Below are 16,223 nucleotides of genomic sequence, written 5' to 3'. Positions count from 1 at the left end.
ATGATGGTGTTAGTGAAGACCGGTCGAAGCAGACAACGGTGGAGGCGACGTCGCTTGACTTGGAAGAAGGATGATGACCCATGGTGATGAACGTGAGCAGTCGTATGTAGTGCTTTCCAAAAACCTAATTAAGGTAGACCCTTTTATAAACCAAAAGGGATAGAGTAGTGTGCTTTACCAGCACATGGTAGTATATATTGTCACGATAGATGTAGTATTAATCATGCTTGATAGATGTATTGATCATACGTGCTAGAATTGCAATCCGCATGTTAAATACCAATCAGCAAATGCGCCTGATCCGGTCGTATCATCAGGGCGTGTGATACCGACAAGAGCCAATCAGCGGGAGTGGACTGGTAGTAGGGGTATCTTGGACTTCTCTGTCGGCGGAGCTACAAAATCTTGTGCTGCGTCAATGCAGACATGGGTGCGCGGCGGCGTGTCAAGCAAGTGGCACTGCATACACACAGTAACTACGCCGCCTCATCACTCTCATCCCACAACTGCTACTCCCAGACTGTAAATGAGCCACGATAGATCCCAGATTTGCACTGCCGCCAGTCCTTCCGAGTAATAACAGAGATAATAAACCAACTTTAAACACTTATTAAGATCACTAAATTTGCCCCACCATCCTGCACACCAGGCCCGATCAAATACTTTTAACTCGCTTGTCTGCCAATGGCCTGGTGCCGCATTTTTTAACGCATTTTTTGGTCGCCTCCTCGATGGCCCTCCACTGCGAAACCCAACTGTAAATCCAGCATTGATGGCGTCCCCTCGGTTTTTAATCGTCCCCTCCATTTTTTTATCCTGGCCGCGTGGGCCCGCCCTGTCAGTCCTCAGTGACCACCTTGCCTGCCTTTCACACGGGCGGAGTATAAACCCTCTCTGTTACTACGCCGCGCCGCGCCACGGCTTCCGCTGCACGCCATTACCGAAGCGCCCCCTCCTTCGCCAAGTGTCCCGCTCCCTCCTCCGGCCAATGTGACTTGCGGCCGTCGAAGCCGCGGCAGGGGAAGGAGCGAAGCGATGGTGGTCAGGTGCGTGCACGCCGATGCGGGTGGCTTCCGGCTCTGGCCGGTCTTCTCGGCCGCCGCCATGCGGAGGAAGCTTCTTGAGGTGCTCACGTGCGGCGGCGGCGGCGGTTCTTGCCGCGGCCGGACGTCCTTCCGGTCGCCCCAGCCGCGCGCGCCGTCGCAGTCGCAGCCGAGGCCCCGGTCGGACCGGCTGGCGGAGCTGCTCCGGGCGGAGCCGTCCGAGTGCGGCGACGACGAGGGCGAGGCTGACGCGGCCGCCAGGAAGTCGGCGGCGCTGGAAGAGCTCAAGGTCGTCGTCGCTGCCCTTCAGGACGGAGAGGGAGATGTTAACGGTGGCGTCTCGTGGCGCGTCGAGGCGGCCACGGTCGTGCGGAGGAAGGCCAAGGACGACGCCATGGCCAGGGAGATGCTCGCGATGCTCGGGGCCATCCCGCCGCTCGTCGCCATGCTCGACCAGGACGGAGGCGGCGACGAGCTCCTGGCCGCCGCGCTGTACGCGCTCCTCAACATGGGGATCGGCAATGACACGTGAGTCTTCTGTTCCGCCACGCGCTCCTCTGTTTCTTGTTGATCAGATCTGGGGTGCTCGGCTTCTGATTCTGCGGGAGGCGTCTGGTTCGATTCGCAGGAACAAGGCCGCGATCGTCCAGGCCGGCGCCGTGCACAAGATGCTCCGCATTGCCGAGGCCGCGTCCGGCGCTCTGACGGGGGCGCTCGTCGCCAACTTCCTCTGCCTCAGCGCGCTGGACGCGAACAAGCCCATCATCGGCGCCTCCGGGGCGGCGCCCTTCCTCGTGCGCGCGTTCGAGGCCGCGGCCACCGAGCAGGTCCGGCACGACGCCCTGCGCGCGCTCCTCAACCTCTCCATCGCGGCGGCGAACGCGCCGCACCTGCTGTCCGCGGGGCTGGCGCCGTCGCTGATCGCCGCCATCGGGGACATGTCGGCGTCGGACCGCGCCCTCGCCGCGCTCTGCAACGTCGTGGCCGCCTGCCCCGAGGGCCGGCGCGCGGTGAGCCGCGCCCCGGACGCGGTGCCGGTGCTCGTGGACGTGCTCAACTGGTCCGACGACGCCGGGTGCCAGGAGAAGGCGGCGTACGTGCTGATGGTGCTGGCGCACCGGAGCTACGGCGACCGCGCGGCCATGGCGGAGGCCGGCGCCACGTCGGCGCTGCTGGAGCTGACGCTGGTGGGCACGGCGCTGGCGCAGAAGCGCGCGTCGAGGATCCTGGAGATCCTGCGCGCCGACAAGGGCAAGCAGCAGGTGGCCGACGCGTCCGGCGTCGCGGCCACGGTGTCGGCGCCGCAGGAGCGCGGCGTCGGCGGCGGCGGGCGGTGCCAGGAGGAGGAGGAGGAGGAGGCGGAGGGGGAGGCCTGCTGCATGAGCCACGAGAAGCGCGCCGTGCGGCAGCTGGTGCAGCAGAGCCTGCAGAGCAACATGCGGCGGATCGTGCGGCGCGCGCGGCTCCCGCAGGACCTGGCGCCGCCGGACGGCAGCCTCAAGGCGCTCTCCTCCTCCTCCACCTCCAAAAGCCTGCCGTTCTAACTTCTAAGCCAGCCCAACCGCAGGTAAAAAATAACACAAGCTCATCCACATTCCTTGCTTCGGTGCCACACAATGGCAGTAACAAATACAGTTCGTCGCACTAGTTGTTTTTGTCAGTTGATCGGCTCACTGTCATGTCAATGTTCTACGGTAGCATTTTGTCTGTCACCGCCAGATCAGTCGACCAACAACGGCTAACTAAACAAGGAATCTGATCACGGGGACTTCCATCCTTGCTTCTAATCACGCTGTCACAGATGACAGAACCTACCAAGACCAAATTTTGTTTTCGTACTCTTGACAAATTAAGAGCTGCTGGACCGGTTTAATAAAGAAAACCAGGGTGGAAGTGGAACTGGAAGCAGGGTCAGGGGTGTTTGTTTCCAGGGACTTTTTTATGTAGGGACTAGGAAAAGTCCCTCTTACAGACTTTTTTACCAAACGAGAAGGACTTTTTAGGACTAAACTAGGCATCTGGGACTAAAGGAAGAAGACTCTCAAGGAGAGTCTTTTTGGGACTTTTCCAATAATGCCCCTTCATGCACCCATTGACCCGCCACCCCATGGTGTTGTTTGACTGTTATTTTTTTATATACTAGGGGCAACATGGTCATTTAATAACCTCTAGGAAGGGACTAATAACTTTTTAGTCTCTGGAAACAAATAGGGAGGGACTTTTTAGGGACTATTGACTTTTTAGTTGGGACTAGAAAAAGTCCTAGGACTAGAGAACCAAACACCACCTAGAAAAAGTCCCTTTTAGAGACTTTTTTACCAAACGGGTGGGACTTTTTAGGGACTAAACTAGGCATTTGGGACTAAATGAAGAAGACTCCGAAGGAGAGTCTTTTTTGGAACTTTTCCAACAATTCCCCTTCATGCATTCAATGGCCCGCCACCCCATGGTGTTGTTGATTGTTATTTTTCTATATAGTAGGGTCAATATGATAATTTAATAACCTCTAGAAAGGGACTAGAGACTTTTTAATCTCTGAAAACAAACAGGGAGGAACTTTTTAGGGACTAGAAACTTTTTAGTTGGGACTAGAAAAAATCTTAGGACTTATAAACCAAACAGGGCCTCAATCCTATCCCATCCCTCCCTCTCTGCCTTGGTTGGTGTCGTGCTCCGTCTCGAGGGACGCCATGGCCATCGTTGCTTTCCGGCAAAGTAAGCGCGCGCGCGCGCCCCAACAAAGCGCGGCCATCGTGGCCTGGTCCAAAAGTCCTCCCGGCCGGTCAGGACATCTAACGCTCGCATTTGGACTACCGCTAGTACTCGTACAACACTCTACTAGCAGTAGGAGTAGCATTATGAGTACGTATTATGGAAGGAATAGTAGATACATCTTCTGCCCATCTACTACTGTACTTGGATTACATTTTTGGCGGATTAAAATAAACCGATCTCTGAGCCTGTTCTTGTATCAGGAGGAGAGGCGACTTCGTTGCGTGACGGTGGGCGATGGCGGTGTCGCAAGCGTTGGAGACCGGCCGGGAATCTCATCTCTTGGAGCCTGTGGACGGAGTGATGGTATGGCCATGCTTGTTTATGCCCTGCCATGACGGAGCCCACGTGCTTGGACGCATCTGCAGACGCGCGCCGAGATGTTCTTTCTCCTCTCCTCCTAATCGCTTTCGCTTTTGGTGTTTTAACCGCGCTTCTTCCCAGCTTTTGTATATGTGATAGCTCTAGTTAATTTACTACATTAGTCGTATACTACACCCTGTGCCTGGTACTAGTAGTGCTCAGCGTCAGCCATGGCTTGCTCTTTAATCTTTACCTGTGTGTGCACATGACATGATCTTTTCTTGGAGTGGGAGCGTTTTAGAGGTGGTAGTAGAAAAGAGAGGATGTAGTAGAGGGTGATTGATACAGTACTATCTTAATGTTGGACCATTCATCATTCGGTCTTTGCCAGCCTGAAAAACTCCCACGCTCCATGTGTTCCCGCTTTTGCTCCATGTTCATTCGGCACAACTGCTTTGCTTCCAGATTGACATTGGTCCGAATCTAACCACTACCACCACCACAAAGATGGTCCAGATTGTTGAGGTGGTTACTGTCACATGGGGCGATCTTGGTACAGATCAATTTACAAAGTACTGTACGCGTAGTTTCAGAACAGGCATCGTATCTCGTCCAGGTACTGTATTGGCATTCATTTGTGAGGAGAATTGGTGTGCGCATACGGACATTGCCAGCAGACAACTACTGCTAGTTGGAGTGTTTGCAAACAGTTTGTTAGATTGGCGTTCGCTGTACCGGCCGACTTAAGCGTGTGGTTATGCAGCGGACTCCGCGTTTTCATTGGCTTAAGGGCCAACGCGGTTTTGATTAAGATTTAAGGGCTTGATTGATCGACGGAGTGGGTGTTAGGATTACGTCAAGCTTGATTAAGGGTGAGCTAAGATGATCAAGAAGATGCCGCAGCCGCAACTGACAAATTAATAGAGTATATGGTGCCCAGCTGTGCTCCGGAAGGCGATTCTTGTTCCAAACTGTCCTCACATGGACTCTTCTTCTCTCTTGCAAATGAAAACAATCAACACGTGCTGATTTTATTTTTTATAAACATACTGTATATACGGACAAAAACTAACTTAAAGAGACACAGTGTTGCTTGGCTGGTTACTAGAGATCATTGTAAAAAAAGGGAAAAGGTAAAATTTCGGGGAAAATGTTTGCGGTTGTTGTCTCACTTTTTTAAAATTCTGAAAACTCTGGAAAATAAGAAAAATTGGATCTGCTCTTAGAAATTTCTGCAAAAAATCTTCAAAATTCTGGCAAATCGATTTTTTTTCCAGATGCTTACTATTGTTTTCTTGATTTTACATAATTTGCTCGACTGGTACCCTTAGTATTGTTTTTTATTTTACACTTTTTTAAAAAAAAATACATTTTTTTAGAAATATTTTTTTTCCAAGATTTGTTTATTTTACCGTTTTCTTTTGGAAATTTTGATTTTTTTGCTGACATGGCTTGCTAACAATACAAAGGGTGCTGGTTGGAGGTTGTAATGTAGACTGTATTGGAATTGGGGGTTGTAAAATAGACTAGGGCAAGTGTGGAGGGTTGAAATATACACTTCTCTCAAAATCAAACACGTAGATTCCTAAAAAAAATTGAAACAAGTAGAGAGTAGATTTTCGTAAACAAGACCTCAAGATATGGCAAAGGGATTGTCACACTCACAATTTTCTGACCCATGAATCCTGGCCCTATGCAAATCCAACGTTTCTTCTCTTGCGAACAATGGCTTGTAATCCTCTCTTGCACGTCCCTTGCTTTTGGGTCCGTGGGGTTTTGTTTTCGTGGCGTCCTCTCATGGCTTTACATTGTCGCCACAAAATTGTATCCTCTTCTAAATTAAGATTAGATTGACCTTCTTGAAAAAAAAATCTCCACCTATTCTTATCTGTTGAAGACTCTGTGCTCCTTCAAGAGCTCACTTCAATGAGTTCCTTTAATCGGCAGTGTGCAAGGTTACAAACTTTCGCTGATAAATGATGGGAATGCTTAAGCTTATTTAAGGAAGGAATTGTGAAATCCAGTGGTTCTACACGTGATCCTTGTATACCAGTTTCGTTACCCACATGTAGGAGTATCCTCTTCCGCGGTGCTCTGCTCATTGCTCAAGAGGGGAGTTTCCTCTTTCGACTTAACTACATGTGCATGGTCTGTTTTAATATCATATAGCTAAATATTCACAATTTTGCATAACTATATTTCACACACAAAATATAGAAGAGGACAGAACTCCATTATTGCACTCTCCCGCCCGCCCCACAATCTCTATAATTGTTGTCTTGGCTTGTATTTCCACTCACACTGTTTATCTAGGCCTCCAGTCTAACATATTTGGAGCATTTTAGTGCATGGTTGACTTTTGCGATGAAATAATCACACTTAAAGGTTACATGACAATACAAAAAACACATATATGTAGCTTACGGGACAAAGTATATGCATGAAGAGTTTGGTACGTTGGATATGGTGCTAAAGGGCTGGGGTGTGTGTCGATCGGAATACTGAAGAGGTTTTCTCTGCAGAAGATGTCAATCCTATGGCTATCATTATTATAAGTTCTGGGCAACTAGACGAGACTCGGATTTCTCAAGGGCTCCATTCTATGTTCAGTTGGAGTTGGGAATCAAGAGCCAAGATACATGGAAATAAGCCTTTCCTTCTAAGGTTTCCTAATAAAGCAAAGTTGGTTGAACGAAAAAACTTGAAGAGAACAATGCTAAAGAAAAGCATCATACCATTTGGACAAATATGTCTAGGGTTCCTGAGTCACTATGACACTATCTTGGTGCTTGTGAGGTGGGTTCAGCTTTAGGGCCAATACCGAATATTGACATGGAAAATATAAATTTGAAAGAGGCCATTAGATTTAAAGTTGGGGCGAGAGATCTACACAGGATCCTAGTGGGCACTGAGATAACAATCAAGAACCTTTTGTTTTATGACATTGGGTTGGTTGTCTTATCTGTTGCTGGACATGGATGGAAGCAAAAGGAGAAAATTTCATTTTATTGACGTGGAAACTTTGGATGGACTGAAAATATGAGGGTATGGCCAAGAAGGGCAAGTTCACTGAACATACTTATGGAGTTGTGAGTTTAGGAAGTATGTCATTAAGAAAATATGAAGATGCGGTCAAGTGAGAAGCTCAGGAGAGTATGAGGACATGAGCAAACCATTGTAAAAATGAAGAAGGTACTTGTGACTAGAAGAACATAATTGAGAATTTGATCCTTATACTACAACTAGATGAGGACACTACAAAAAAAACACATCCGTGACATTTTGGGCCGAACGATTTTTTTCTGTCATGCTTATGACACTTTTATGACGATAATTGTGACAAACCCGGTATCATCATAGATGTGGTGGGCTCCTACTTCTATGACAAAAAATCATGACAGAAAAGGGGTTTTTCGTCCTGGGCGGGCCGGAGACGCAACTGCATGACATTCTTTGAGCCGTCCATGAAGAAAAAAATCGTGGTAGAAGTGAGGGCGAGGAAAATATCGGGGAGTTCCGGTTACGGTGGGTGGTCGGGGCCGAGCGATGTTTGGAGGGATTGCGCATTTCTCTCGTACACGTACGTGCGTGGGTGCGAGGTGTGAGGCTCCAACTGAACCCGAGTGAGGCATTCGCCTACTGAACCCGAGTGATTGCACTGCAGGCTACGCGTTACTGAACCCGAGCGATCGATCGATCCCTGGCTGTTAACTGAACCCGACTGAGCGATTCCTTCACTACTACTGGTAACTGAAGCCGATCGAACCTGCTGCCTCTTGATGGATAGTGAGCGTTGTTGGGGGTTGGCTGAATAGTTCCCGGTGGAGGTTGGATGAACAAGACCCCGTGGTAGTAGAGGCCGTTGCCGCTAGATGAACAGGACCCCGATCGAGCCGGTTCGGGGTGGATGAACAGGAGCCCATGGAGGGCTGGATGGACAGCAGCCGGTGGAGGGCTGTGTTGGAGATATGCCCTAGAGGCAGTCATGTATGATGATATTTCCTATGTGTTTATGAATAAAGATAGTCCTTGGACATTATCAATGATGTGTATCAGCAAGTACGTGACTTGTTTGTGGAACTATGCATTGTATGATGACTGTCCTAAAAGGTCCATAGTCGAAAGGGTTGTGTGGACGCGCAGCCGACTTGACTAGCATATGACTCGGTCGATGGCTTGGTCTCACTAGCCATGGAGCATTGGATGCTAATCCGATAATATGGACTCGGAAGGATCTGGTCAAATTCGACGTAGTCGGATCCGAGTTGAGATAAGGTCCGAGTTGGATAGACCCAACTATGAGACGCAACGATATGCCATCTGTGAGTCTCTAGTACAACATATGTTCTATGCCCTAATACCTGAGCTGGCACATGTACTCAGGATGGTGACAGACTTGCTTTGGGCCAACCAAACGTTACTCTGTGACTGGGTAGTTACAAAGGTAGGTTTCGGGCTTGTCCAGACCCATGTTGCGAGACATGGTCGAGCAAGATGGGATTTGCCCCTCCGATCAAGAGAGATATACTTTGGGCCCCTCATGTGATCCGACCAAGATAAGCATGGCCATGCGACAAGGATTATGAGATAATCTGGTTTGTGGTCGGTATCACTGGAACGAGAAAGAGGTCGGGCTAGCACAAGGATGACAGACTCGCCTTGAGCCCGACAACATATATCGTGTGACAAAAGAAATGGAAGTATGATGTACAGGTTCGCCTAACCAGCTTCATAGTCTGCTTGGTGTTCGGCATGCCTTGCTAGGGGCCGCTACCAACCGTGTAGTTCGGAGGTGATCCGAACTGCGACCAAGCCAGCTTGAACCTAAGGGGTCGGGCGCTTAAGGAAGGAACCTACGAGGTCGGATCAGAGGACACTGGTCGGATGTGATCCGAGCTATGGTCGGATTCTGGCTGAGTAGACTTATGGGCTTTAGGGTCCGTGCGAGGCCCAAGTGTTGAGCCCTTGATAGACGCCCATATAAAGTGGGGGTGCGACACACTCATGCGGTTGATCGCTTCGGCGTTGCCACTAGGGTTTGCATGTTTTGCGAATAGACACCTCCACTCGCCGCCGGTTGTGTGATCGGACCTAGCAATCCGCCGCACGACGTTCCTCCTGCACGCGTGGATACCGTTAGAGGCGGTGCACTTGCGCCGCTCCGGCGAACCTGTACGTGGGAACTGACGACCGACTGTTTGAGGGAGACCGGACGAGGAGGAGACGATCCACGCGGATGCTGTCGTGGTTCTAAGTCTGACAGTAGAATGGTGGGTAGGAATGTAGAGGCAAGATCCTAGCTATGGAGGAGTTGTACACGCGAGTTTTACGAGTTCAGGCCCTTCTCGGAGGAAGTAACAACCCTACGTCTCAGAGCCCGGAGGCGGCCGACTGGATATATGCGTGTGAGTTACAGGGGGTGCGAACCCTTGTCCCAGAGGAGGGGGGTGGCTTATATAGAGTGCGCAGGACCCCAGCTCCCCTCTGTTACACAGGGTTCAATGTTCATAAAGGAGGAGCGTTACTGGTAACGTCCGAAGTAAAGTGCTATAAATGATTATTAAAGCTATGACTCAAATCCCGACCGTTGCGGAGTGAGTGGCTTCACATCTTTTGGTGGTCGAGTGGTTGTTCGTATGGTCGAGTGTCTTCAAGACTGTCGAGTGGAACATAGATTTTGGGTCGAGTGGATGATGATTTCTCTTCGACTGCTTCTGGTTCTTTTAGAGATGTCCTTGGGGAAGGTATCTTGGACAGATCCATGACCCTACCCTAGGTACATAGCTTCGTCATTAGCCCCCGAATGGATCAGGGTTTGAGTGGGGAAGGAGTTGAGAACACTTCCGACTCATTCTTCATGTTGTGAGTATAACTTGTTCTGGAGCCATGAACCGAGGAGAGAACGTCAACTTCTTTTTCAGTAGCCTTGGTCCATTCTTAGTTTTTGTCGAGTGAATTTTCACGGTAGAATTCCGAATGATAATGCAGAGGACGTTTTCAGTCTGACAAGCTGCTCTGCTCTCCGCGGATTTCGTGGGATTTGAATTTTGGGAAGCGCGCCGGACAGGTGAGGCCGTGGTAATTGGGACGGATTAGGCAGGTTGCCTCGATCTCCGCGCCACCTTTTTCGCCACGTATTGCGCGTGCGACTTTTGCGAGAATTGTTTAGATCATCTGGGCCTACCAGTCAGTCACTCGGGGAATGACCTTATAAAAGGTACCGGGTCGGGTCTTCGCACCTCGTGCTCCCATTCTCTTTCTTCTTCCTCAGACCTCTCCGCCGCGCACGCTTCCGCTCTCTGCGTCAAAACCTCGCTCGAACTCGATTCGCCGCCATGGGAAAAGAGAAGACGGTGGTGCTGGAGCGCGCGAAGAAGGCGACCGCGAAGGCGAAGGGCAAGAGGACCAGTCGGGGCGGATCCTCGTCAAGATCCGGCCTACTGCCGGGCTGGATCCAGGGCGATTGGATCCGCTCTACGATCAGCCAAGACAACCTCGACGACCTGGTGGAGGGGGGGCTGATCCCCCACAAATCGGCGCAGTTCCCGGGGAACGAGACCGAGCCGCAGCCGCGGGAGGGTGACTGCATTCTCCTCGCCACCCACGTCGATCGCGGATTTGCTCTGCCTCCCCATCCTTTCTTTCGTGGCTTTCTGAACTTCTTCGGGGCTCAACTTCACCACTTCACTCCAAACACCATAGTTTATCTGGCGCCTTTGTGTCAATGTGTGAAAATTTCTTGGGCTGTCGACCGCACTGGGGTCTCTTCAAACACATATTCACCTGCCGCTCCCAGTCGGTCAAAAAAGCCAATCCGAGTGATGAGAGGACGCACGTGATTCAGATGTGCGGGGGTCTGTGGATCTAGATGAGGAACAAGAGCACCTTCCCAGCGATGATCCTTCCCGACTCGGTCCGGGGCTGGCAGTCGACTTGGTTTTACTGTAAGGACCAACCGACTCCGGGCCAGTCGACTGGACTTCCTCCCTTTTCCCTAGCTCGAGTGGAGAAGCCCTCCTCCTTTAAGGTGGTCCCAGAAGAGAAGGCGCAGGTCAAGGTGTTGGTCGAGCGGGTCGTCCAACTTGTCCGTGACGGGGTGACTGGGATGGACCTGTTGGAGGTCTTTCTCAGTCGACGCATCCAACCGCTTCAGGCCCGTGACCATCCGATGTGGATGTACTCGGGGCTTGAGGACTCCACCCGGATCCACCCGGAGGACGTCAGCGAAGACACCTTGGAGAAGTGGCTGAAGGGAATCACCAGCAACAAAGACAATCCCCGGGGGTCTAGGAGGGTGATTCCATTCGACCACTCGCGCCAGCCGGAATGGGTATGACTCTACTTTGTCGAGTATCTTCTTGATTCTTTGTGTGACACCTTGTTGATTGGTCAACTAAATTTCTTTCGATCGTTGTCCTTTCAGTCCCTCGTTGACATGTACTCGATGCCCAATGGAGTGCAAGGGCAAGACGTCGAGGAAGGAGCGAGCGGGGGCGAGAGCGGTGAGTGGCACTCGGATGCCGAGGAGGATGAGGAGAGCGAAGACTCGACTGATGACGAAGAGGTCGACTCGCCTACTCGCAGAGAGAGGAGATCCAAGCACGCTCACAACCCGGCGAGCACCCCGGACCTGGCGACCGCGCCGACTGGGCAGTCTTCGAAGCGCCCCCGGACGTCTTCCCCAGCGCCAATTGAGAAGGCTCCGAAGCAGCCCAAGGTTGTGCCGCCTCCAGCGCCAAGAGCACCGAAAGCCACCTCCTCCAAACTGCCAAAGGCTTTGCCCAGGATCAAAGTGACCGTCCCTACCATCTCCGGGTAATCATCTGACTTGTTCTTTTCGTCGACTTGAGCAACAGAACGTAACCGACTGGGTGCAGGCCTTTGTAGTCCTGCTACATCAGGAACCTCTTCTTACTAGTACCGAGACGAGGAGATGGAAGATGCGGTCACCTCCAACCCAGGTAAAAACTCTTATGATCTTGCTCTTGACTACTCGGTCGATTGAATTCTAGCGGTTCACTTTGGGGTCGACTGATCTTCTCCGCAGCTCCATGCAACGTCATCGATCTCCCAGATAACGATGAAGATGTGGCTCCTAGGCCCAGGAAGAATAAAAATGTGGCGGCTGGTAAGGCGTCTCAGCAAGGACCAATGACAACACCAAACGTCCATCAATCTGAAGACGCGGGCGGGGCCTCTGTAACCTTCGCTATACCCTTGTCGAGTGAGCGCCCCGCACCGTCGAATGTACTGGTGATTCCTTCAGTCGTCCCATCTCACGCCTCGGAGGTCCAAGCTGCTGCACCTGGGTCGTCTGCCCTCTTCTTCACCAGCTACCCTTTCCCGGAAAACCAGTCGGATGCGGCTGCGGAAGCCATCCGTCAGGCTAACATGATGATGGAGCGGATGAAGACGGTGCATGAGAATAGCCAGGCCTCTTACGACGCCAACGCTGCTCTCCGGGCCAACGTCCAGGTAAGTAAACTTTAAACTGATCTTGTTCTATCAGGATATGCTACCCGAAATTTTTTCTTCTATACAATCTCCTGTTGTTTGTGTCCAATCTGTACACCCGCTGGGTGTTTTGTTGTCTTTTTGGTGGTTGCGTTCTTCCACTCGGTCTGGGCGAGTAGGATCTGAACCGGTGGGGGCACGCTAAGTGCACCCACTGGGTGCAGTCCCCGAGACCACAGTCGACTGCTGGCAGTCGATTGGGGGTCTGAGTCTTTCTTTCTTTCTTTTCTTCCACTCGACCCGGGCGGACCAGTCGAATGAGATTTGAACCGGTGGGGGCACGCTAAGTGCACCCACTGGGTGTAGTCCCCGAGACCGCAGTCGACTACTGGCAGTCGACTGGGGTCTGAATAGTTTTTTTTGACTTGATCCAGGCGGACCGATCAAGTTGGGTCTTAATCAGCGGGGGCACGCCAAGTGCACCCGCTGGGTGTAGTCCCCGAGACCGCAGTCGACTGTGTGCAGTCGGCTGGGGTCTAAGCGAACTTCTTTAAGTTTTATCCACTCAGAAGTAAACAACCTTTGATCTTGTCGATTGACACGTCTTTTGCCTTCTGCAGAAGTCTTGTACTCTCATTTCCAAGTTTGCTGAACTTGAGGAGAAGCAGAGGCAACTCAACCTCGACTTGGAGTTGGCCCAGAAGAATCTGAAGAAAGCTCAAGATGAAGCTGCTGGTATGGAAGGTAACTGCATGTCGACTGTCTTTTTAAAACATTTCTTCAAGCTCTTGTCTGATCCGGCTGCTTCTTTTGCAGAGAAAATGAAGTTGGCTCTGGAGAAGGACTCAGACCTCGCCGCTGCGCAGAAGGAAGCCCAAGATAAAACTGCTCTTGCAGACCAGAAGCTGGCTTCAGTCGAAGCACTGGAAGGGGAGGTGACCAAGCTGAAGTCCTGTCTCAACGAGTCTAACCGAGAGGCGAGTCGTCTGAAGAAGGACAAAATTGCCCTGAATGAAAAGCTGGAGTCTGCGGTCCACAAGAGGAATGGCACGGAAGCTTATCTGAGAACTCTCGCCAAGAAGCTCTATCTGATGCTGGAAGGTACTCCTTTCAACCCGATTGTGTTGATGCTTGCAAACGAACCCTGTCCAGTCGACTCACTAATTTTTTGACTGCAGAATTCTGCCAAGTCTTTGACGAGGAAATTGGAAAGGTCGAGACGGGTCTGGACCCTATCGCTTCTCCAGTTTGCGACAAAACTGCAATGAACATGCTCCGACTGGAGTCTCGTGTCGCCGGTGTCACAAGCTACCTCGCGCGTCTGAAGGAAGCAGTCTCACGAGTCGACTCATTGCTCTGGCCAAGGGCGACGCTTCAAAATGACCTGGAATCCCTGATGGCTCGACTCAACGAGATCCCTGACCGAGTGCAAGAATGGAAGAAGTCCTCCGCCCGGTGTGGTGCTGACGTGGCACTGTCCTTGGTGCGAGTCCACTGCAAGGAAGCTCGTGAAGACAAGCTGGCGGCGATCAAGGTCGCTAACACCAAAAAGCATGACTTCAAGTCCTTCATGGAGACTTTCATCGATGCTGCCACTCGGATCGTGGATGGGATCGACTTGGATGAATTCGTCGAGCCTGCCAGCCCTCCTCCTGCCGAGTGAACAAACTTATGAGACTTGAATCTGCCTTAAATTTGCCTCGGAATGCCGAGTGATTGCTGTAACCGTTAAACTCCTTCGGGCTTGATGCTCGAATACTTTTGGTTTGCTGCTTGGAACTTTAGGATTTATCCGAATTTGGTTTATTTCCGAATATGCTTGCGTTTTGCCTTCAAGTGGACTTTGTTCTCTGCTCGGAATAGTCTTTGCGCTGGAGATGCAGCTCTGAGGTGGCGACTCCAGTCGACCTGCGCTTCGTCGTCCTTGAGGATAGGGATGGAGCGCACATTGTACTTGTGGCGTAGTCTCCAAGGAGAAGGTTGCAGTTGACCTGCACCTCGTCGTCCTTGCGGATAGGGATGGAGCGCACGTTGTACTTGTGGCGTAGCTCCGAAGGGGAAGGTTGCAGTCGACATGCACCTCGTCGTCCTTGCGGATAGGGATGGAGCGCACGTTGTACTTGTGGCGTAGCTCCGAAGGAGAAGGTTGCAGTCGACCTGCACCTCGTCGTCCTTGCGGATAGGGATGGAGCGCACGTTGTACTTGTGGCGTAGTCCCAAAGGAGAAAGTTGCAGTCGACCTGCACCTCGTCGTCCTTGCGGATAGGGATGGAGCGCACGTTGTACTTGTGGCGTAGTCCCAAAGGAGAAAGTTGCAGTCGACCTGCACCTCGTCGTCCTTGTGGATAGGGATGGAGCGCACGTTGTATTTGTGGCATAGCTCTGAAGGAGAAGATTGCAGTCGACCTGCACCTCGTCATCCTTGCGGATAGGGATGGAGCGCACGTTGTACTTGTGGCGTAGCTCCGAAGGAGAAGGTTGCAGTCGACCTGCACCTCATCGTCCTTGCGGATAGGGATGGAGCGCATGTTGTACTTGTGGCGTAGCTCCGAAGGAGAAGGTTGCAGTCGACCTGCACCTCGTCGTCCTTGCGGATAGGGATGGAGCGCATGTTGTACTTGTGGCGTAGCTCCGAACTTAGGCGAGTAATAGACTGCAGCTAAGCCTCCGAGTGGGAGGGTTGCTCTCCACTCGGTAGGGTTTTTTAAACTTAGGCGAGTACTGGACTGCAGCTAAGCCCTCGAGTGGGAGGGTTGCTCTCCACTCAGTAGGATTTTACAAACTTAGGCGAGTACTGGACTGCAGCTAAGCCTCCGAGTGGGAGAACTTAGGAGAGTACTAGACTGCAGCTAAGCCCCCGAGTGGGAGGATTGCTCTCCACTCGGTAGGATTTTACAAACTTAGGCGAGTACTGGACTGCAGCTAAGCCTCCGAGTGGGAGAACTTAGGTGAGTACTAGACTGCAGCTAAGCCCCCGAGTGGGAGGATTGCTCTCCACTCGGTAGGATTTTACAAACTCAGGCGAGTACTGGACTGCAGCTAAGCCTCCGAGTGGGAGGATTGCTCTCCACTTGGTAGGATTTTACAAACTTAGGCGTGTACTGGACTGCAGCTAAGCCTCCGAGTGGGAGAACTTAGGCGAGTACTAGACTGCAGATAAGCCCTCGAGTGGGAGGATTGCTCTCCACTCGGTAGGATTTTACAAACTTAGGCGAGTACTGGACTGCAGCTAAGCCTTCGAGTGGGAGGATTGCTCTCCACTTGGTAGAATTTTGCAAACTTAGGCGAGTACTGGACTGCAGCTAAGCCTCCGAGTGGGAGAACTTAGACGAGTACTAGACTGCAGCTAAGCCCCCGAGTGGGAGGATTGCTCTCCACTCGGTAGGATTTTACAAACTTAGGCGAGTACTAGGCTGCAGCTAAGCCTCCGAGTGGGAGAACTTAGGCGAGTGCCGGACTGTAGCTAATCCCTCGAGTGGGAGGATTGCTCACCACTCGGTAGGATTTTACAAACTTAGGTGAGTACTGGACTGTAGCTAAGCCTCTGAGTGGGAGAACTTAGGCGAGTGCCGGACTGCAGCTAAGCCCCCGAGTGGGAGGATCGTTCACCACTCGGTAGGATTTTACAAACTTAGGCGAAACAGATTCGCG

The 16,223-nt window shown here is 51.6% G+C and overlaps 1 protein-coding gene across 1 annotated transcript; it reads left to right on the top strand.

Annotated features, from left to right (window-relative positions):
* The first annotated feature begins 920 nt into the window (after window positions 1-920).
* On the top strand, window positions 921-4,508 carry LOC125509462 (U-box domain-containing protein 45). Its single transcript, XM_048674447.2, has 3 exons — window positions 921-1,571; window positions 1,672-2,610; window positions 4,019-4,508. Exons 1-2 carry the CDS (start codon window positions 1,036-1,038, stop codon window positions 2,585-2,587), a joined length of 1,452 nt encoding a protein of 483 aa, XP_048530404.2. The 5' UTR covers window positions 921-1,035; the 3' UTR covers window positions 2,588-2,610; window positions 4,019-4,508.
* Window positions 4,509-16,223: the final 11,715 nt, after the last annotated feature.

The sequence above is a fragment of the Triticum urartu genome, chromosome 5A (assembly GCF_056163025.1).
Source record: "Triticum urartu cultivar PI428250 chromosome 5A, HENAU_Tu73, whole genome shotgun sequence".
NCBI classification, from domain to species: Eukaryota; Viridiplantae; Streptophyta; class Magnoliopsida; order Poales; family Poaceae; genus Triticum; species Triticum urartu.
Note: the sequence above shows the minus strand (reverse complement) of the source record. Positions and strands in the feature narration are given on the sequence as shown.